Below are 22,478 nucleotides of genomic sequence, written 5' to 3'. Positions count from 1 at the left end.
ATAGCGAACATCTTCTGAAAAAATTTTTTTTTTCGTCTCTCCTGGGAAAAATCAAATTGGTTGGAATTGCTGGAAGGTTTGAAAAGTCAGGAATTAAATCGAAGTGTTTTACCAGGGGTGGATTTACTAGGGGTGGATTTACCAGGGGTGGAAATTCGAAGCTAAGTTCGAACCGTGACACAAGCGTGACCACTAGCTGTTAAATTATTCATTTCGTGACACTTTGCTCGGAGAAATCTGGCACTAGTTGACGCAGTCAAATTTCAGCGCGATCGTTTGCCAAGTTTCCTCAGTGGAGGGAAGGGCTGCTATGTTGTGCTGGTGAGTTAAAAGTCCTTGTGAAGTTATTTTAGCTCCTCAGTTAGAAGCTGATTGGTTAGAATCGAATTACCTCTGAAACTGTAGAATTGAAAACCAAAATTGAATTACTGCCCGTGAATGGAAAAGTCGTGGTTCGCAGTATTGAATGATAACTTAATGGTACTTTGTTTTTGATTAGGTTTTCGCATACATGCATGATCTTTACTTCGTAGGCTTTTGATCCAACTAAGAAACTACAAATAGCTCTCATGATTCAATCTTTGGAGCAAAGAATGAGGTTGTGTTCAAATTCACTGTTAAATTATTCATATTAAGCCAAGTAACTGAAAGTGGTTGAATACAGTTGAACCAATGTGGTCCATAAGGCAGTGAATGAAATAGAACACAAGATCATTATGAAGCCTTTGCTTTTAAATTGCGTTTACAAATTTTAGATTTCAAAAGAGAAGACTGTTCCATTCATAGGTTTACTAAGTCAGCACTACTGCTCGGAGCCGGAAAACACATGTACGGTGGAACAGCATACGTGAATTGTCATTTATTCGATTGATATCAACACTTAATGTCTGCCAACCAATGAGATATCACCGAAACTTTTTTTTTTTTTTTTTTTTTAGTCAGTTATACTTTTCAGAGAATGGAATGATCGCAGTGATAAAAGTACCCATGTAAAATTTTATGCAATGCACCATTCATGAGATCATACCAACCATAATCTCTTAGCAAACCTTAATGAGAGTTTGGATTTTATATGAATAGATGGTAAAACTGCATATCCTTGTCCTTGCTTGGTGTCTCACTCCTTATTCGTCTTAACCCTTTAAGTCCCACTAGTGACCAAGACAGAATTTCTCCTTACACTATCAGTACAATATCAAGCAAACAAGTAATGAAAATAAAGAAAAATATCAATTAGGGGATTATTGGTTGATCCAAGTCCAAATTCTCAGAATTAACATCACATAAATTGTGTGGCAGACTGTAAGGAGAATTACTAATGAACTCTTGAGAGTTAAAAGGTTAAAAGTGACACTTTGCAATCTCTGCAATGATTGATACCAATTCTATCAGACAGTAGCCCTTTGATCCTTATAAGTGACTGTAGAATGCTGTGCAATTTTCTCTTTTTGCGCAATTAGCAGCACTATACTTAGAGGTGACATCAACTAGGTGGGGAGCAGGTAGAGTGCTTGCCTCCCACCACTGTAGTCCAAGCTGAATTCCTAGACTTGGGCTCACATGTAGTTTGAGTTTGTCATTGATTCTCGTCCTTGCTTCAAGAGTCTTTTTCCAGGTCCTCCCGTTTTTCTTCCTCCTCAAAAACCAATTTTCTGAATTCCAATTCGACCTGGAAGCTGCAAACAAGAAGAGCCACCCACCTAGTGGAACGTCCATGGCTAAATTCTTATTGTTATTATTATTAGGCTGAAATCTATTTCTCTTTAAAGTCCTTAACAGTATGACTGCAAAATACTCCACCAGGAGTGTTGTTTCTGATGTCATTTATTGATCAGAATGGAAAAGGATAAAACCACAAAGCGATCACCAAGAAAAGCAAAGAGAAAACAGTTTTTTGACAATGGTGGTGTGTCTCATGAAAAAGGAGGGAAATTTAGAGCATGTGAGAAAGTTGGCTGTCCAGCCCGTAGACCAACTTGCTGTGCAAGATTTGATGAAACGTGAGTTATACTTGATCAGACATGTCATTGGCCATGTAAATAACATCTTGAATAGTTGAATGAAATGATTTGTGTATCTTACATGTAAGAACCTTAGTAATAGTCTAGCTCACTGTAGAGTCTCTTTGGCTTTGCAGGCTAGAAACACAGCACTAAGGGACTGGGGTTCAATTCCTCATAGGAACTCAGAAACTTTTTTTTCATCCCACATTTGTTCATGATCATGAGGTGCTGTCCACTTCACATATAATTATGTAAATTGGCAATCACACATTTAGATCTCCAGCCTTCCTAGTCTTCAGCTCTCCTCAGATATTCTTTATAATTTTCCTTCTATCCATTTCTTGATATTACTAGTCCACATAGTTCTTTGTCAATCATAGCCTCTTTTCCAATCAATTTTACCACATTTGTTACAAGACAGAAAACATTTTGTCCTCAATTATTTTGTTTTAATAGTTATGTTTAATGTGAAATAACACACATGCAGCTGCAATTTTTTATAGAATGGCTAGTATAAAAAATTTGATTTTAATCAGCTTGTAAGTATGAATTACGATTTATTTAATTGTTTGTTAATTTTATCAATGATTAATTGTTTTTTCATAAAGCTGTGCTGGATGTGGTTATACCTCGAGATGGTATCACATGTCTGATGGGGAACATTTCTGTAATGCCTGTTTTGATTACATGTATCGGAGGTAAGGCAAGCTACACTATAGCTAAATCTTGATGACTGGTTATTACATAATACACTGAGTTGTTTTCAGAATTATCACCGAAAGCCCAAAACCTCTTACCTCAGTCATGAATTCCCTTGTGTGTGTTGGCATATGGAGAATAAATGAATTATTTCCATGATAATATAGTAATTTTAGAGTTCTTGAAATGGAGGCAACACCCTATGATTATTTGCTGACAGCTTTAGGATTTACAGCTGCTCAGGTTAATTTGTATTAAATGGTGAAACAGAGAATTAACTCTGAAGTATAAATTAAAGTGCTACTTAAACCCATGAATAACCCACAGGGTGTTAGCCCTAATAAAGGGAAACAGGGAACCGCACGAGGCAAAGAAAAAATCTTTTGACCTCGGTGGGAATCGAACCCACGACCTCCGGATTAGATCTACCGTTACTCTGCCGACTGAGCTACGAGGTCGCACAGAGAAAGTCGGGGACGATTTAGGATGGTGAATCGCGGCGAAGAGAAAGTAAGGGTACATATGAATGTTGTGCCGCGTAGCACTGGGAACACAAATGGTGAAACAGAGAATTAACTCTGAAGTGTAAATTAAAGTGCTGCTTAAACCCATGAATAACCCACAGGGCGTTAGCCCTAATAAAGGGAAACAGGGAACCACACGAGGCAAAGAAAAAATCTTTTGACCTCAGTGGGAATCGAACCCACGACCTACTGTTACTCTGCCGACTGAGCTACGAGGTCGCACAGAAAAAGTCGGGGACGATTTAGGATTTAATTTGTAATACTCACTCTTACTACTCTTGCACTTTTGTTTATTTTTCACAAGGCTCATTATGCTTTTCATCCAACAAATTTCTTCATGTGTTTTTTTTTTGTTACCATGTGCCCACCAATAGTGTTGCTCGATGTTTCTTTATATAAACTACACACAACCCACAATTCTTCTATTTGCTGTGAGAAAGGACTAATGCTCAAAACATTAGCTTTTGAAACTCCCTACGGTGGTCAAATTCCCTTATCACCTCAATTGATAACCAAATTTTCTTGTAATGCCCCTGGGCACTGATGTTGCACCACAGTTCAGAAACTTACCCCCTTTTTTGAGTTATTTTTTTTAATTAAAAATTAAAATTAAATTAAAATTAAAATTTTTTTAATTAAAAAAAATAACTTAATGTTAGCGTATAGAGTGGTATGTTGTTCGTACCAATCAGATTGCTGTATTAGGGTATGTTTCTTACACCAACAGATTGCCACATTAGGGTATGTATCTCACACCAATCATTAACAGGATTTGAATATGCATGTCATTTTCTTGTAAACAACCTGCATTTTATTACTTATTCTAAACACATGGTGCAATCCTGCTGAAAAAAATTCATACGGAGGTAAATGCTACTGATATTGAATTTTCTAGGCAATTCTCCTACATTTGACTTTTCTACAAATTATAGCTGCTTTAAGCTACCTTAGACTTAACCCAATTACGTGTTCATTCCTTGGAAAACAGCCTTCATTTTATCACGTATTTCACACACAGAGGGCAAAGTCCAGATGGGCAACAACCAATCAAGGAGCCTTCTTTTGAAACATTATTCTTTTCTCTCCTTTCAATGTATCTTCACTTACTGTACTTGAGATCGCAATATAATTATCTTTGGTCTATTAGAGGTACAAAAGAGTTTCCATTTGCTTTTCATAGTAAACTCTGAGGTAACTAACTATAGATGAATAAATTTGATTTTCTCTCTGTTGGAGGAACAACAGTAAGCATAGTCTCTTTTGCAACCATTATTTGGTTTCATCATGCAATGCGTTCTCTCTCAAAAAGGAAATTGAGGGTGTTGTGTGACAAGACCAAACAACGGCTGCAAAAGAGACAACAGTAAGCGTGGCACCAATGCATTTCATTTTTTCTAAGAAGTATTCAGACAATAGAGACAGTAGACCACATAATATCCGTGTGAATTCAGATAAATTATAGGTTTTTTTTGTCTTTCTGCGATATTTACGTGTTTTGAAATTTATGCTTTTTTCGGTGACAAAAATGAAAACATTAAGTGCTCAAACTGTCCCATTTCAACCCACCCAGCCAAAAAAATAACTCTTGCATGCTATGCATGCCTATGTTTTTAGGTTGTTAGATACCTACAGTAAATGTACCCCAAATGCTACTGAGGGCATCACTTTGTTATTTTCTGTTTTAAAGCTTTAAAAATGGCTATGAAGCATACACCCAATGGAAACTAGATTGGAGTTCTATTGGAAAAAAAGAAGCAAACATTAAGGTGTATGTTTCAGAGATGATAATGCCCTTCTGGGTCCAGTGCGTGTCATGTTCAAAATGGAGGGAGTTTCCAGAAAAGGAACTCACACCTGATGATATAAAGTCCTGGAAATGCTCATCACCAGCAGCAATAGTAACAAACAAAGAAAAGGTACACTGCTGACAATGTGTTCGCAACTTAAGGGTTCAGTTCTTCAAGATGCAATTGCTTTGGTTGCCATGACAAGGAGAAGAAATTTTGGAGACCAAGTTTGCAACCTTTGTCTTCTATTTGGGGAACTAAATAATGCAGTCCCGTAGAAAGCTGTTAAGTAATGTTCCTATTACTATGGAAGGAGAATCTAGGGGTATATTTCCATGGACCCCTTCAATTACATTTTGGATGAATCAAATACTGACTTACATGTATTGAGGGGTGGGGGGTTTTGTACACCACTTGCAGATTCTAAATTTAAATATGAATTGTTATTGTCTCATGAACAGGGAAAAAAGAAAGCAGTTAGCCCATGTGGTATTCCAGAAGATGAGGTATGTGAAAAACGGCTCAAACAGAAACCTCTAGATTCAGAGTTCTTCTTGTTTTACCAACTTTTAGGTCACCATGTCACGATAATATATGAAAGTGACAGAGACATTTATTCCAGTGAGCAATAGTAGCTATGATTATAGACAGAATGCAACTGTTATAACATTGTTGTTAACATGTTTTCTTTGAAGAGAGTATCAGCTGTTAATAGTGCTAAGTGGCTGGAAAGCTTGACAGAACCTCCTCTGCTTCAAAACTGCCCAGCAGCTCAATTCCTTGGGTCATATTTTCCTGATGGTGTTGGCCTGAGCCCCACATCAAACACCTGGGGGTGTAGATTAGAAGATTCTACAGGTAATAAATTTGATATGAATTTGATAAATTTAATGGATAGTGTGTTCTCTTACTGAGCAAAATAATTATTGTCTTTTGCATGTGTTTTTATGTCTGGAGAGATGCAATGTCTTGGAAGTTACTATGCTAAACTTTGAATGAAAAAGACCAGATCTAAGACAGGTGGCTGGGTTAATATGTGCTGCATATCCCCAGCCAGGGGTATACAGCTGTTTGCAGAAAGGTTATCAAAAAGATGCCCGCAACAACCCTGGAAGGTATTGTAGGTAGTTTTCAGGTCACGGATCCTTGACCTCAGGATTTTAGGGAAATCTGTGAAAACATCAATGTAAGGAAGAGGCCTAGACATAGCTATTTTATAAATTTATTTTGTTGGCAGGACTGACTTTTAATTATGAACTTGATGAAAAACAAAAAAAAAAAAGAACAAACTGACCCCAGTGAATGATGATTATTCTATTGTTTTGTTCATCTTGTTTTCACTTGCATGTTAAATATTTCTCCCCAGTTTTTTAGCTGTTTTTTAACCACATACCCAGATTACCTTTCAAGAATGTCCTGTGCACCCTTTCCTTTTTAATTTTTCCAACAACTTTTCTGCAAACAGCCGTAGATGGGGACCAGTGAACTATCTGCCAATTCTCCTGGTCACATCTTGCTACAGAAATTTTTGTAAACTTCAGCAAGATTGGTGGGTGTTCTGGCTCTGAAGCTGACTAAACCCCTTCTTCTCTTACCCTTTTGCAGGATATGTTCAGTTGTTTTATCATCCAGAGAATCCACACACGGCATACAACATCCGCCCAGATGTCATGGAACCTGAGGAAGAAGAAACCTTCCCTGAATATATTAGGTATCTGTGGCTAATCATTTATTAATGAATGTTTATTTGATAAACTGTAAATTAAAGATTGATGAAAGAAACTTAAATTTAAAACCATTTTTATCATTTAACCCTTTACACCCAAACATTAATATGTATATTCTCCATACTTTTCTCTTTACTTTTCCAAAGGTGCTAACAAGGTGAATTAGTTTAACAATCAAGAGAGTCTTAAGTTGGTGATCACTTTCTTTATTCTCCTGACCTAAATGTATGATTCAGGGTGATATTGTAAGGAGAAATTAGATGCTAATCACTCTCAGGGGTCAAAGGGTTAACACTTAGAATAATAGAAAGTAATGATGTCAGTAATTGCTTCTGTCCTTCTTGCATTTTTCAGGCAACCAATGCTGTATCTTGCCTTGCGAAATGTCATTTTGTCTTTGTGGACACTGAAACACAAGGTGAATAGAGACCTCTGTTATTGTTAAATGTATGCTGCTCAATAGAGCAATAATAATAAAAGTTATTTGATGTGAAAATTCCAGTTTATATAGAGAAGGGAGCTACTTTAGCCAGTTACTCTTTTGAGACTTGATCTAAATGAGGTGTCTAAGACAAGCCTTGGGGCAGGTCATGTAGCAAGGTGCTTTTAATGATTCTCTCAGTTTTTCTTTCCACCTGTGAGTGTGATTTGATACTAGGAAACTGTCAGGTGACCTGAAAATCAAAGAACCCCTCAAAGGGAATAAGCTTCCATGGACTTGCATCCAACCAGGGGTGTGCCCCTCCCTGCACATCCTACAGTGTGGCCCAAAGATAAAGGAACATCACAGACTAGTACCATGCGCTGACTTATTTATGTCTGAAGACAGACTAGTCTAAAATGTGATCAGCCAAAGTGTGTGTGCTTTTGTTATTCATTCGGGCCATAACTTTGCTTTGTGGGTCATTGTGTTCCACAAGAAAAGAGATGGTAATGTAAAAGCTCAGATCTGCTCACATGAAATTTGTAAAACAGTGATGAAAGAAGTAACTTGTGAACTTTGATCATTTGACAAAACAGTATAGCATACATTTTAAAACAACATAGAATAACCTTTGGCAGTCCTGGGGCCACCAGGAAATAAGATTTTATGCCTTCCTATTTATTTGATATTCCCACAGGAGTTTTTAACACCAGATAAGTGTGCGCAGCATATCATTGTGAGAGGTCTGATCAGAGTATTGATGGTTACAGAGGCTAAACGTGTCCTGTTTTTTCTAACAAAAAAAGGATTTGTCAATCATGGTATTTTAGGCAATGTGCCCGATGTTCTCAGCACACCAAAGGCTACAAGGGTATGTTTCTTGATAATGGTGAATTTTAGTTGAAGCTACATGTATAATACAGAAAATTAATTATAATGTATTGCAAATGGAAATTAAAGTGCCTTTATCTTCGTGCATAGACGAGGCTGCTGTGTAAGAAATTTGAAATGCTATTTGCTCAGAGTAGGCAAATGTGAACTTAGAACTTCTTGGTGAATACTGCATCTTTGGTTCAAATGTTTAACTTACTTCTATGCATGTATAAAACAATCAGAGTATCCAATCTGTTTTGGGAATATTTGTTAAAATGCACTGGGTACATCTGAGTCAGATTTTTTCATTGTTTTTCTTTGCAGCTTTCTGTCATTGTGGTTGGTGCAGGAGCTGCTGGCTTAGCTGCAGCAAGACATCTTGCTACATTTGGTATTAAGGTGCTGTCCTATCTCATTAACCTGTAAATGGAATACTTACTATTTGAGAATTACAGCCAAAAACATCATCAGATGGAAAAACTCACCAGTCAAAAGCCATGAACTACACTTGAACTGTTCAACTGACACAGAATTCTTCCCTCGTCTCTGATGACGAATTTCCTCCTATGTTAACCCTTAACACCATAACATCAGTATTCATATCATCCACACTGATCCCTATAAACAAGAAGAATTTCTTAAACAATTAAGAGCGCTTTAATTGGTGATCATTTCCTTTGTTCTTGCTGCCATTATGTATGATTCAGCAGTAATACTATGACAAGAAATTCAATTAGCACTGTATCTTTAATGTCAATCTCTGTGAGTTTATATTGTGATTCTCTTGCAGGTCACAATTGTTGAGAGTAGAGACAGGATTGGAGGGCGTGTATGGGACGACACACATTCTCTAGGATGCTGTGTTGGTACTGGAGCACAAATACTAAATGGCTGTGTGAATAATCCAATATCAGTATTGTGTGAGCAGGTGAAAGTATACTGTAAATTGCTGAGTAGATAATAATCCAACCTTTGACTCAATTAATTTTTGATTTTTAATCCTCTCTTCTACAGCAATACATTTTCTATATAAAGCAGAGATAATTTATATTAATTGCCATTTTATATAAAGATAGCAAAGCTGAGAAAATAAATGATCTATCCTTACACTTGTTAGTTGGAAAATGTGTTCATATTGTATAGGTTGTTGTAAAAGAATACGTTTTCTTTTCCACAAGTGATGGATAAACTTAAGAATTTTTTTTAATGTAGAGAAAAATCACACGTTTAGAAACAATAGTTTTAAATATATAAATTAGAAATATTCACATGAATACAAAACAGGCACATTGTTTCATACAGAAGGTGAGTAGTTTTGTAGGTGTAGAGAGCCTTTTCTTTACATAGAGGTCTGGACTCCTCTTGGAAATCTTCAACCCTTTAACTCCCATGAGTGACCAAGACAGAATTTCTCCTTACAATATCAACACAGAATCAAGCAGACTAGTGAGGAGAATAAAGATGAAAACTCAATTAGGGGACTACAAGTCGATCCAATACCAAATTCTCCAAATTGAAATCATAAGTATTGTATGGCAGACAGTAGGGAGAATTACTAATAAGATCTTGGGGGTAAAGAGTTAAGGTTTAGATCCTTTCAGATACATTTTGCTGTTATTTGAAGTTCATTCCAGTTTGTTTTCCTTTGTTGTTGCTTGATCCCAACCAATTTGAGGAGAATTACACAAGAGGGTCTTAATGGGGCAATGGCTGTTACAGCTTATGGTTAATATTTTGGCCATTTTACAGCTTAGGGTTAATTCTTTCTGTTAAAGTATACAGAAAAATTATTACTAACAGTTAGCTTTTTTATAGCTAACTGTTAAAATTTTATATAGTATAAAGTTATACCTCTTTGAAACAGAAAAAGCTGCAAACTCCAGAAAAAAAATTACTCTTTGAAATTGGCACTGTTAGTCCCCACAGTATCCAAGAGCACTTTTCATTCAACTAATTTATTTATGTTTTCTTGTCACAGTATTCCTCCATAACCCATAATTCCTCCATTTGCTCTGGGATTGGCTAACGTTCGACTCAGCTTTAAAACTCATTACAGTGGCCAATTTACGTTTATTTATGGACTAACTAAAGTTGATAATACTAAATGACCTTGTTATACTCTCCCACCAATACAGAACCACAGTTTTTTAGAAATTTACCCCCTTTATTCATTTATGCAGAGGCTTCAAGTGGGAACCAGGGCATAATTATGTGCAAGCAAGTGGATCTACCCACTAGCTGCCTGCTACCCTTGCAATGGCAACCAAGATCCAATCAATACAATAATTAATTTTTTTTTTAAGAACTAAATTACTAATCTCTTAAAAGTTATAAATGAGATTAACTTTCTGCATACACTCTTTATAGGCTGGTCTTCCCATGCACCACATTACCAGCAAATGTGATCTTCTTACTGAGGAAGGCCACTGCGTAGATGTGAGCACAGATAGTAAAGTTGAATTTCACTTCAATGCTCTCTTAGATGCTATTGCTGAAAACAGGGAAGAGGCCTCGGAGGATAAATCTTTAGAAGGTAATGATAAACACTAAAACTGTAATGACTCGTGTGTGAAACTTTTTTGTTCTTACTGCATTTTGAGGTCAACTGCAGTCTATTACAGAACAGACTGGTTTGATTGGTGAGGTATCATCTTAATGGAGCACTATGCTTAGCTGTGATTGGTTGGTTTTTAACAGCTGGGATTGGTGCATTTTGATGATGTGCTCTCTCAGCATAATAGTGTTGCAATAGGCCATTTTACAGTTGTGTACTTAGTTGCCAAGCCTTTGATTTGGAGTGAGGCTGAAGGTGACCTTGTTGTGATAGAGACCAGTATGTAGTTTGCATGATAACAAAGTAATTTGCATTTGAAAAGCAGCAAGGTTTGTATCATAACAAGGTCACCCTTAGCCTCATTCCTGTACAAAGGCTTGGCAACCAAGCACACAACTGTAAAATGGACTATTATAATGAGTCACACCAAAGATTTAATCATTTGTTATAAACATCTTGATCACCCCATTGTACTCTCTTGCACAGATAAAGTACAAGAGATGCACAGTTTGTTTTTGGAAGAGACCCAAGTATCATTTAGTGAAGTAAGTCTCCTTTCAAGTTGTCAGACATTTCCTTTCAATTGTCTGAGGATGATGTAGTGATTTTGAAAGATAACACCCTTCTCACTTTCTTTTTTCTTTTTGTTGTTGTTAATGAGTAGTTTTAAAGGAAACGAAGTTGATGTGTAACTGTATATGTCAATAACTTCAAGTTCAATCGGTTATAGTGCTCTGTTTATCATCTTATGATCTTCATTTTCCAGCTTGAAGAAAAGCTGCTGCAATTTCACCTTGGAAATCTTGAGTTCAGCTGTGCAGCTCCACTCAGTAAAGTCTCGTCAATGTCCTGGGATCAAAATGAAGAGCTTCCTCAGTTTTGTGGTGATCATACTCTTCTTCAACATGGTTTTGGTGTTCTTCTGGACAAACTTGCTGAGAATTTGGACACCAAACTCCAGTATGAAGTATGTGAATGAAACTATAGCATATTTGTTAAAGCTTTGAGAAGCAAGACACTTCAGGTTTCTGAGATAACAAGAGACTTCAGGCATTCAGTGCTTTTTGTTTGAGTGCAGCTTTAAACTTATTAATTTATGAAGTTATAAGTAACATGTAATTTAGAATGGTGTTACTAAGGGTGTGTGAGAAAGAGTGGGCTTATGGTTTGAGGTGCTGAACTTCAAATCAAAAGGTAATTTGGTATCATCAGCTGAGTTCATAACATAAATTGGCCACTTTTAATTAAGAGTTTCAAAGCTGATGTTTTTAGCATCAGCCCTTTGTCAGTGTTTGCCCTTCTTCGTTTGCTCTGGGAAAGGGCTAATGTTCAAAATGTCAGCTTTCAAACTCTTCTTGGTGGCTAACATACGTTATCAACAGGTGATAATACCAAATTACCTTGTTATATACTCCCTTGGATGGGAGCATATCTCCATTCACCCAGGGCTTTTAGTGACACACTCTAAAATGTAATGATCTTGGACAAGTACCTATGAAGTATCTAATGAAACTTTTTATTTCTTCAATCAGGTCAAAGAAATTAACTACAAAAGCAAAAGAGTAATCGTTACAAGTTCTGATGGGAGGCAACTGACGGCAGACAAGGTATTTACATGTCAAAATAACTATAACCTGCATGTAGATGTGACATTCAGGGTGACACAGCAGTTTACTTAGAGTTTTCAATAGTCCTGTGATGTAATGTAAAATTTTAAGTGGATTAATTGGAGATATAAAGCTTGAGTGAATTATAGACTGAGATCCTAGTCTACCTTTGCCCATAAGATTTGATATGGTTAATCATTTTTGTGTATGATCAAAGAAAATTGCAAGTTAAAATTTAAATCATTTCTTTACTTCTCACTTTCAGGTGATTGTAACTGTCCCGCTGTTCTTGCTAAAGTCAGGCAAACTTAAGTTCATTCCTGCACTCCCAATGAGGAAGCAAGCTGCTATATCAAATCTTGGAGCTGGTCTCATAGAAAAGGTGTGATTCATGTTAGTAGCCTGTTTTGTTTGACAATGAATCAACACGTTTTGGTCAGTTTTGTGCTGATTTTTTTTTCATATATCATGATTTCTAAGTACTTTATCTCAGTGTGTCTATCTTGTGCCTAATTGGTTATTGAATCATTTGAATAGATTTCCTTTTAAATCTAACAACAACTGCATCTCTCATCTGCTTGATTTATATACCATGCATGGTGATTAGTTTTAAAAATTTCCATTTTTGGTGTTGCAGGTCATTTTAAAATTTAAATACAACTTTTGGGAAAAAGTTGTCCAAGAAGCAGATTTTTTCGGTCATGTTCCCCAATCACACAAAGGGCGCGGTCACTGTGGCCTCTTTTATAACTTGAGTAAAAAGGTAGTAATATGTGTTATCATACACAATGTGCAGTAAAGTCTTTTTCAATAGTTAAGAAAGAACTCTCTTCCAGCTACTATGTATTTCTCAGGGCTATGCAGTACGTTGGGATTGAGTCAAAAGATGAATACCAAAGTAATTACAACAACCAATGAGAACAAATGGAAATGTCACAAAGAGCTAATAACACCTTAAATAAAAACAGGCAACCTTCTTGAAAGCACAGGACAAGGCTAACCATTAACTCAGGATTACCCGGTTTTTTAAATTTCATACCTGATTGGTGAAGAGGTTGGTAAAAGTTTTCTGGACCCACAACAAAGCAAAGCAAAGGAAAACCAATGCAGTCCAGGGTGACTCTGGACTTTCATTTGAAAATGGCTCCGACTACCAAAAGAAAGAAAATTTTTTCAATAATTATTCACTTAGCCTGGATGATTAGTGCAGAGTATCTTGGTAAATTTTCTTAATTATATGTAATGCCTTTCTTTTGTTCAAAAGGGAAGTGAAAAAGGCAAAAAGACAAGCCATGTTCTTATGACTGTTTTATGTGGAGAGACAGCCTTACAAGCACAAACAATGACAGATAAGGAAGTCGTAGATTCATGCATGAATATACTTCGCAAGCTTTTCACTTACAAAGTAATGCAACTGGTTCACAATGGCTTTGTGTTTTAACTTTTTTCTTTTGCTGTAGCCAAATAATTGTTATTTATCTCTTTTTATTTGTTTAATGGTACAAAAAGAGCTAATAATCATGAGGCCACGCCTATTTAACACCTGTTTTTTTGCAGTTGTGAAAAAGTGTTCTGCAAATACTATGAAACCACTGAGAGGCTTATTTACATACGTGTAAATGGCTTCCAGTTTGGTGTATGAGGAAGGAAGATTTTTTTTAAGATTAGGAGCTCACTGGGCTTTTAAGGGAGGAGAGGTTTTCTTAGAGAGTGGAGCTTGTTAGAGGAGGGAGCTTATCACAGAGGGAGAGCCAATCAGAGCAGTTATGGTAAATTTAAATAATATTGTCTAAACAAAGAGTGTAACTACTACTAACAGATTCCAGACCCTCAAGCATATTTGGTAACACACTGGGGGAAGGATCCCTACTCAGGCATGGCTTATTCATACATACCTATTGGTAGCACTGGAGAAGAGTACGATCATATGGCCTCTGAGGTTGATGACAAGTTATATTTTGCAGGAGAGGTCTGTATAAAGTTAATTGCCAAAGTCTTTTGGGAGATGATTTCACTTGGACAATCTTTGTACTCAGCACAAACATTCATGTGTGGAGAAACCTTTTAGAAACACCCAGTGCTTTCAAATTAATATGTGGGGGTGTAAAACAAACAGAACATCCCTTTAGAGATTTTGTAAATGGACAGAAGCAGATATGAACAGTTTTAAGATCACATTTTAATTTTTAAACCACTCCTGTTCTAGGCTACAAATCGACAATTTCCACAGACAGTTACAGGAGCTTACTTAAGTGGAATCAGAGAAGCAGACAAGATAATTTCATCTTTGGAAACTGAGACGTGACATGAGATGAAGATCGAGGTACCACAAGTCCGACTAATGCACAGTTCTGTGAAGACTGAGCAGAAACAGACACACATGTAAATGGAAGTACATCTTCTATCATTATAGGAAATATTGTTAGTTTGCTGATGAAAAACTCCCTTACAAGCTTCCCTTCTCTGCCTTTAAATCAATCTTTGAACTTCAGATTCACCCTTGCTCTTTTACCTTTCACTGGAGATTTGTAAAAGAACATGGCACTTTATCAAGACTTCATTCTATAGCTGTGATGTGTTTCAGTAATTACCACCTTTTGCTATTTTACATGAAGATATTGAAAGGAGTTACAAATGAAGGACCTCTCGGAGTTAAAATGTTCTTTTGTGTAGTTGAAGTAGAACAGCAAGTATTAGTTAGTAGATATATTTTTTGTTTTAGGGTATGTAGTAGAATATATTAGTTATTGTTCCATGTTATGGCAGGGCTCCTTCAATTGTTGACAAAAGCAATTGCAAGTGCCTTCTTTTTGAGACATGTGATTAGTACAAAACGGATAAAATATTTGATGCAACCCAATTGAGATCATACCTAACACTCACTTGGGCAACAAATATTCTGCATCAGCTTAAGTGCACAATTTTAGCCCTACAGTGATCTCAATTGGCTGGCAAAAAAGGTGTAAACAGGTGAGCCAAATAAATTTATGTGAATTGTTTCTAGATATTACTCATAGCACATCTTATTTCTACAAGTTTCATCACAACATTCATTTGATAGAGTGTTTGTGGCTTATCAGTTATGGAATGTTTAGCTCAAGTTGTTATTTATCACTCTCCCTCCTCAACCCATCTTACAAAACAAAAAATGAAAACATACCATCAAAATCCAAAGTTGCTTTAATTGCACTTGTAAGTTTTGGAAGCCTTAACATTGATTGACTTAACCAATAATCATGTAATCATGTGACCTTATGTGATGTTTCATGGCCGCTATGCAGCCTTAATGATATAAATGAGAATATCATCTTATTTTGGATGTTATCATGATTATCTTTGCATTTGATATTATGGCAGATATTATTTAATTAATTCAATGCATTATTTAAGACACCGAATAAAAAAGTATTCCTTCAAAATAACACTGCTGTCAATGTTTCTTCACTATTTTGACTTTGTGTCAAACTCTTTGAGCAGTGAGCACTGTAAAGTTTTGTAGTATCTTATTGCATACTGTAGAAATATCTAATCAGATCTGAGGTCTCTTTAATGAACAATTAGAAATACTAGCCCTTATAAATATTTTCATCAGAATAGCCAGTTCCACCCTCAAGTCTTGCCGTCAAGATGCAGAGGGAAAAATTTTAATGAACAAGGAATCCTACTGAACCCAGATTAAATGAATAACCACATAACAAAACATGAAAGTGGCAGATACTTGTGAAAAATGTGGTGGAAAAATGGACTAAGGGTTGAATGTAAAGTATGCATAAGAAACATCACTTTGTGATTTGTGAACTAGTCTTTTAATTGGGTTAATTTGCACACCAAACTTTTAGTTACTGTTGAAAATTAAGAGAACCTTATGCAAATCGTGATGACATTGAGGATCTGGCAAAACAAAAGATCTCAAATACAGAAAAATAGCTTAGCCATGCATCTTAAAACTGTGTACATTTCTTAGCTGTCCTCTGTAAAACAATGTGAAATCATCAAAATTTACATGGCTTGAGGACAGGATCCCCAATGGCAAACTATTAAAGTTTCCATTTGGAACTCAACGTTGCATACAAATGTTTTACTGAAGTTGAGGTGTGCGCCTTGAGAAAGCATAAATGACTTTCAGCCTCCCATGGAATTTCAACCAAATATATAGATTCATTTTCTAATCAACGTCTTCATCTGAGTTGCTGTCCTGACTCTTAAGGTCCAGACAGAGGGACCAACAGAAATTTTCCCAACATTGTGAATTTAACTGAACTTGTTCTTTTCTGCAATAGTTCCGAAACTACTTTACTCGTTCATGGGATTCTTTTGCAGGTGAGAGAAGATTAACTGTGGAGGATATTTCCTGGTAATATTAAAAAAAATTACTGTCAGCAAAATTAATTTTGGAATACTTTTTACATACCAAGACTAATTAAATCATAAAAAGTCCCCTGGAATAATGGAAACTGATCATCAGTTAGATAAGTGATCAATATTTGTAAATGGATGCTTCATCAACAAACAGTTACATTTTGTTATAATTATTTCACAGATGTTACCATTTTAGACCCAGCTGGGTCAGTGTATTGTGTTCTAGAATTAAGTTACTAGGCTGCACTTTCACATTGCTCCTTTCTACCCAGAACCTAGCTATTCAAAGGGTGGATAACTCTATCCAAAGTAAATCTCTATCTCAAGGATAGCACAGTAGGTTTTGATGACACTTACCCACTGAAAGGCAATTTACTGGTTGAATAGCATTATCTGCCCTAAGAACAACTCGGATATAAATTGATTTTTTAGCAGATGAGTGTGAACAAAACACACTTTGCTACTCACCTGGCCCTGGTTGTTTGAAGGGAAGATAACACTATTCACTGGACAAACCTCTATCCAATGGATAGCGCAGTGTGCTTTGTTAACACTTCTCCGCTGGATAGCAATTTATCCGTTGGATAGTGTTATCCATCCTTCAAACAACTAGGGCCGGATTGAGATTTATTCAATGGAAAGCAAATGATCCTTCATTTCAACAACCAGGGAAAAGAATAAAAAAGTTTACCGGTGAATTATTTGTGAAACCTGACAAAATGCTGGATGGAACTTGATCCCATCCAGGAGGGAAAGCACTACTCTTGGTGATAAAAGATGAATTTCTCTTCACAATATCAATACATTTTCGTCCAGAAAGGTGACGAGAAGTAAGAAAAGTATCAAGTAGGGAAAATTGTTCACTAAATTCTTAAAAGTAAAATTATTAGAAACATTTAGCAGACAGTATAGAGAACTGATATCCAGATCATAGGAGTAAATGGATTAACTTGTATTTATTGATAAATTTTATAATTAAAGCAAACACTACCTCTCGGTATTTGGCAATCACTAAGTCTTTAATCTCTTGAGGTCTCAGAGGACCAAACAATTTTCTTTGCCTTATAACATAAACCTGGAAAGCAATTATAATATTTTAATAATGATATCACTATTGAATAGATAATGAATGGTGTTGTTATCCAACTGCACTAAATCAAGTACAAATGTCCTAAAACATTGGACAGTTGGTTATTTTGTACCAAAAAAAAAAAAACCTGTTTCACTGATCAGCTGCATGCACTATGCTTCTCTGTCTACTCTGCTTTTTGCACCTTTCAAGAAATGCAAATGAAATATAGCAGTTGGATAGTAATTAACTTATTAGAAGTTTTGGTGTGTAGTATCACTGAGTATCCCTGAGTATCCAAAATATGGCACAACTCATTAAAATACTCTGCGATACTACACACAAAAATGCCTACTAAGGAATATTTATTATCCAACTGCACTTAGTAGAGTGAAAAAAATTGCAAAAAACGAGTATAATTATCCCCATGATTTGACTAACATGTAACTTCTCCCTATAATATTCACACATTATCCAGCAAACAGGTAATGAGAATATTGAAATTTTTAAGTAGAAGTTGTTGTCTTGATCTCACATCAAATTCTTGTTACTAATTTACAAGGAAAAGTGTTGCAGCAAGAGGGGAGAATTAACAATCAGATCTTGACATGCTGTTGTTAGGTTACTTACCTGCTCAGATGAGTTCATATACATTTCTCCAATAGGGGCTGCGCTTATTTTCACTTCTAGCACACACAGCGGGGAATTTTCTAACTTTGTCAGTATAAACCTGATTTGGTAAAAAATAAGTTAATCAATTGAGTGAAAATGACCTTGACTATTAGGATTGATAGCAGGTAATTTAGTGTTAACAACGGAGTTGAAAACAAATTAGCCACTGTAAAGGGTAAAAAAGCTGACGTTTTGAGCGTTAGCCCTTCGTCAGAGCGATTGGTTCAATTGATTCAATTGCTCTGACGAAAAGCTAACGCTCAAAACGTCAGCATTTTTACCCTCTATGAAGGCTAATTTACGTTTTCAACTCAGTTGTTAACACTAAATTACCTGCTATACTCTCCCACTGATGCAGCACTACAGTTTCTTTAGAAACTTACCCCTTCATTTTAGGGTTGATAGATTGTCATGGATACCTCACTGATTCCCTACAAATGATGCTGCATAGCTTAGCTAAATTTCAAAGAAGCAAATCCCAAGCTTATTCATTGCAATCATAACTTTACCCTTTCATTCAAAATATCTTAATGTCAATTTTTCTCACTGTCTGCCATACATCATGTACATCATAAACGTTAGCTCTGAGAATATAATCTTTAATCAAACAAAGTATGATGTTGATAATTATCTTCCTTCTCATAACCTTTCTGTTAGACGATATATGAATATTGTAAGGAGAAATTACTCACTGATCACTCCAATGATTCCTTGAATGATACCTCTCACCCTTGTGGGTGGAAAAGGATGATGCTTGATAGCAGCAATTTCAAAGTTTCTTGACTATAATCTTGAAAAAGAGTTACTGTACTTTACCTGCAAAGACTCGGAGACACTGTTGGTCTCATGTTTCTGACCTCTTTGTCAAATTCCAATCTGAAAAGGTCCTCCTGAGCTCTGTTGACATGACATCCTAAAATTTTGCCTGGTTGAATGAAAAGATCAAGTCAGCACTTGTCTGCTATGTGGTCCATCCTACTAGAGTTTACTCTGGTTCTGTAAGATGAAAAGGCTAAAAGGCATTTGCACTCCCAGGGTGAGATACTCATCCACGCAAGTTACCCTCCCAACCCCCCCCCCCCCTTGCCTCCCAGCATTTTATCAGGTGCCCTGACAGGTTGCTGGTACCCAAGTATTCTCCTGGGCAAAGGAACCCACATCATCATCATCAGGTTGAGCTTGCTCTGCTTTCCATGACAGGTTTCATCCATGCTTGTCTGTCATTAATAGCATTTGGAAGTTCTTCAATCCTACATTCTGTATCATCCATAAGATAGTTGATTTATGTTCTCTTTGGGCCCCCTGGTGCTTGTCTGTTATGGGTTAGATTCCAGAGTAGTACCCTCAGTAAAGGTAAGAGTCTTTCCTGAGAACACATCATGCAATGTGACAGCAAGGTCTCAAAGATGGATTTCTCAACCTTGAGTCCAGTGCAGTGAAGCCACTATGCTTATCTGGTGATAACTAGTCAAAAACTTATATGTAATATCACATTAAATTCAAGAAGATTGTTAGGAGGAATTTTGAATTGACCTGCTGATCAAATTGAATGTTTCATATACATAAAAAAATACCCTTAGGCTAACAGCACCAGACACTTACAAGAGACAGGGTCAACTCCAAACACCAAGACACCTCCCTTTGTGTTCAGCAGTGCATTGACATATTTTGTGATAATCTAGAAAGAAGACAGGCTCCATTATCATTGTCTTCTGACGAGAAGTCCTCAAAATAGAAGCATATCACTGTAAACTATATGCATCTGCTCTGATACAGCGTGGTATATTATTTTGCCAATAAACAGATAAGGGTGGAGGGGGATGAGAAAGCCAGAAAGAGCAGAGAGAGGGGTTGTAGGAAAATAAGGGCTGAGAGGGGTGCAGAAAGAGAAGGAATCAGGAACTATCAAAGGGCACAAAGTTTGAAAAAAATGGCAAGATTTATCATTCAGTAATCATTAATCTGCAGAGGTTGAGGTTCAAATTGAAAGTACAGGAGGTTTAATTTGAGGGTGGTGTAAGGGAAGCAAGTGATTTTCACCTCCTTGTCTCTCCCACCCACCTCATGGAAGTTCCCTGAGGGATACCCCATTTTTGGAAAGAAAAAATAAACTCTTCCATCTTCATTGCTGGGGTATTTTCCACCTGCCTGCATCTTTATAACTAAAAAAGAAAATTAAAGAAAGAAAACAAACATAAAGTAAGGTATTGATACTATCTTAAAATGACTCTAAAACATCTCCTGATCAGTGTGTGAAAATCCACGAGCTCAAACCAGTTGATTTCAATCAATATGAATCGATCAAGCTTACTGATGTCGATCAACCATTTGACCTCTTAGAGTGACTAGTATCTTATTTCACATCAAGGTCACGAGAAGTGATCACTCCTTAAAGCGTTTGATTGTTAAACAAATTCTCCTTGTCAGCACCTGAGGAAATGTATAGAGAACAGTATGGAGAATATGCATACTGACGTTAGGGACTAATCATTCAATATACACAGTACCGTTCATATTTCTTCAATTTACTTTTGTTCGTAACCACCTTGCGATCAGATTCCTCACTAATCGACACTAGATCTCTCTATCCTGCAAAAATTTCAATTTTCAATTCAACTTGATACCTCACTCATCAGTTGGCCTTGTATCCCATTCAACGTACACGAAAAAATTCCGAGAGCTCTCGAGCTGTCGATATGCATTGATCGATAGGAAGGTTTTAAGCCTCCAGTTTCGTTTTACTGGTGTAGCTAGGCCGTGATCTTTTTCTGTTTATCTTGAATGAAATGTTCATTTACTCTTAATGTTCTAAAGTATCCTCATTCTCTCACCTGTTTTAAGAATGGGCAACAACTCAGCAAGTCATTGCATAAAATATGAATCACAGCCAATGATGGCGGGAAAGCTTCGAATCAAGCCTCGTTTTCATTGCATACTGGAGACTAGTTCCCAGGAAAGCCCTTCTTTCAAACTGTACTTCAGAGTAATAATTTATTGAGTATGATGGGTAATTCATTTTCCCAAAATAAAAAATAGCTTGTAGGTGCTAATTGGAGAGTTGCAAAGATGTGCTTAGTTTGCAAGGCAAAATTAGAGCGTGGACGCTTATTGAAGGAAATACAAGGCCTGATGAAATACGGTAATTGACCTGTAATTAGCATATCAATTTCCTTATCAGGACCTTAAAAGCTATTAAGAAATATTTATTATTTAAAATGTGATTTTATTAGTGAAAGATCTGAGCGCTTCTTAATTATTTTTCGTGGAGCTCGTATTTATCTAATTGGTTCCTTATTTTTTTCACACCTCCTCGTTAGCGTTGTTTGTTGAGTTTGTTAGCGTTTTTTTCTTCGTTAGTTACACCTTTTCGCACGTTCCTTATACCGCATGTCATTTTGCAGTCCTCTTCAGAGAGAGAGCCAGTTTCTTCTACGCAAAAATCACTTTTTGAGTCAGTTTACCTAAATTCGCGCTTAGCGCCGTTCTCTGTTTTAGAAGTCGATTTTGCAGTTATATAAGTTAGGCGTTATCAATGTAAGTATTGAATTTTTTCCGTTTCGCTTCGTTTGTATCTTTTTTTGTTTGTATTTGGTTTACTAGGTTACCCTATTAGGTTACTTAACTCTTATTTCTGTTTTTTTTTTCAACCTACCCTTACTGTTGCTCTCTAAGATAAAAGTACTTTCAGTTGTAAAGAAAACGTTTATGCTGTTACAATTTGATCTTAATAATTTAAGACAGTCTACTTCTCAAATTTTAGGATGATATCATGGCGCACTTGTGCAGTATCAAAGATATAGGTGAAGACCATTTGAATTTGCCTGATTAATACCTAATTAGCTTTTTTCTTTTGTAACATTTACCTTTCCTCTATTTTTTTGTAGGAAATTTATGTTGTAATTAGGTTTATTCAACCTTACGAGAGCACGTAAAAAGGCAATCGCTCTGACGAAGGGCTAACGCCTAAAAATAAACTTTAGGAACTCATTACGGTGACAAATTTACACTATCTACTCAGTTGATGAAACCAAATAATCTCATATGTGTCGAAAACACATTTGAGAGTAATTACGTTCTCAATGAAAGTGAAACCATGTGAAATTGTGTGTGCAATTTTGACATTTATCGTGTAAATCTTTTTGCCGTTTGCCACTGCCATGTATGGATGATTTTTCCGTTT

At 36.3% G+C, this 22,478-nt stretch overlaps 2 protein-coding genes and 1 non-coding gene across 6 annotated transcripts; 1 reads left to right on the top strand and 2 right to left on the bottom strand.

Annotated features, from left to right (window-relative positions):
• The first annotated feature begins 249 nt into the window (after nt 1-249).
• LOC131783022 (lysine-specific histone demethylase 2) lies at nt 250-15,620 on the top strand. 2 transcript variants are annotated; one of them, XM_059099764.2, is made up of 20 exons: nt 250-321; nt 1,770-2,000; nt 2,612-2,701; nt 4,914-5,142; nt 5,475-5,519; nt 5,709-5,871; nt 6,619-6,724; nt 7,095-7,158; nt 7,862-8,035; nt 8,362-8,436; nt 8,828-8,965; nt 10,405-10,570; nt 11,078-11,136; nt 11,358-11,558; nt 12,124-12,198; nt 12,464-12,580; nt 12,836-12,961; nt 13,463-13,603; nt 14,018-14,167; nt 14,405-15,620. In XM_059099764.2, the coding sequence occupies exons 2-20, from the start codon at nt 1,837-1,839 to the stop codon at nt 14,501-14,503; spliced, it is 2,382 nt and encodes a 793-aa protein (XP_058955747.2). In that variant the 5' UTR covers nt 250-321; nt 1,770-1,836; the 3' UTR covers nt 14,504-15,620. The 2 variants fall into 2 exon arrangements, with proteins under 2 accessions (XP_058955747.2, XP_058955748.2); XM_059099765.2 differs by lacking the exon at nt 250-321 and having other exon boundaries at nt 1,775-2,000; nt 5,006-5,142.
• Trnar-ucu (transfer RNA arginine (anticodon UCU)) lies at nt 3,087-3,160 on the bottom strand. Its single transcript has one exon. It is a non-coding gene; the product is annotated as a tRNA-Arg (tRNA).
• LOC131783023 (schlafen-like protein 1) lies at nt 15,361-21,208 on the bottom strand. 3 transcript variants are annotated; one of them, XM_059099767.2, is made up of 7 exons: nt 21,130-21,208; nt 20,360-20,460; nt 19,901-19,976; nt 19,115-19,223; nt 18,257-18,356; nt 17,549-17,632; nt 15,361-16,549 (listed from the first exon to the last, which is right to left on the bottom strand). In XM_059099767.2, the coding sequence occupies exons 2-7, from the start codon at nt 20,450-20,452 to the stop codon at nt 16,487-16,489; spliced, it is 525 nt and encodes a 174-aa protein (XP_058955750.1). In that variant the 5' UTR covers nt 20,453-20,460; nt 21,130-21,208; the 3' UTR covers nt 15,361-16,486. The 3 variants fall into 3 exon arrangements, with proteins under 3 accessions (XP_058955750.1, XP_066023355.1, XP_058955749.2); XM_066167258.1 differs by lacking the exon at nt 21,130-21,208 and adding an exon at nt 20,923-21,032; XM_059099766.2 differs by lacking the exon at nt 21,130-21,208 and adding an exon at nt 20,806-20,871.
• Nucleotides 21,209-22,478: the final 1,270 nt, after the last annotated feature.

The sequence above is a fragment of the Pocillopora verrucosa genome, chromosome 5 (genome assembly GCF_036669915.1).
Source record: "Pocillopora verrucosa isolate sample1 chromosome 5, ASM3666991v2, whole genome shotgun sequence".
Lineage (NCBI taxonomy): Eukaryota > Metazoa > Cnidaria > Anthozoa > Scleractinia > Pocilloporidae > Pocillopora > Pocillopora verrucosa.
The sequence above is the reverse complement of the archived record's forward strand: the minus strand, read 5'-3'. Positions and strand labels throughout refer to the sequence as shown.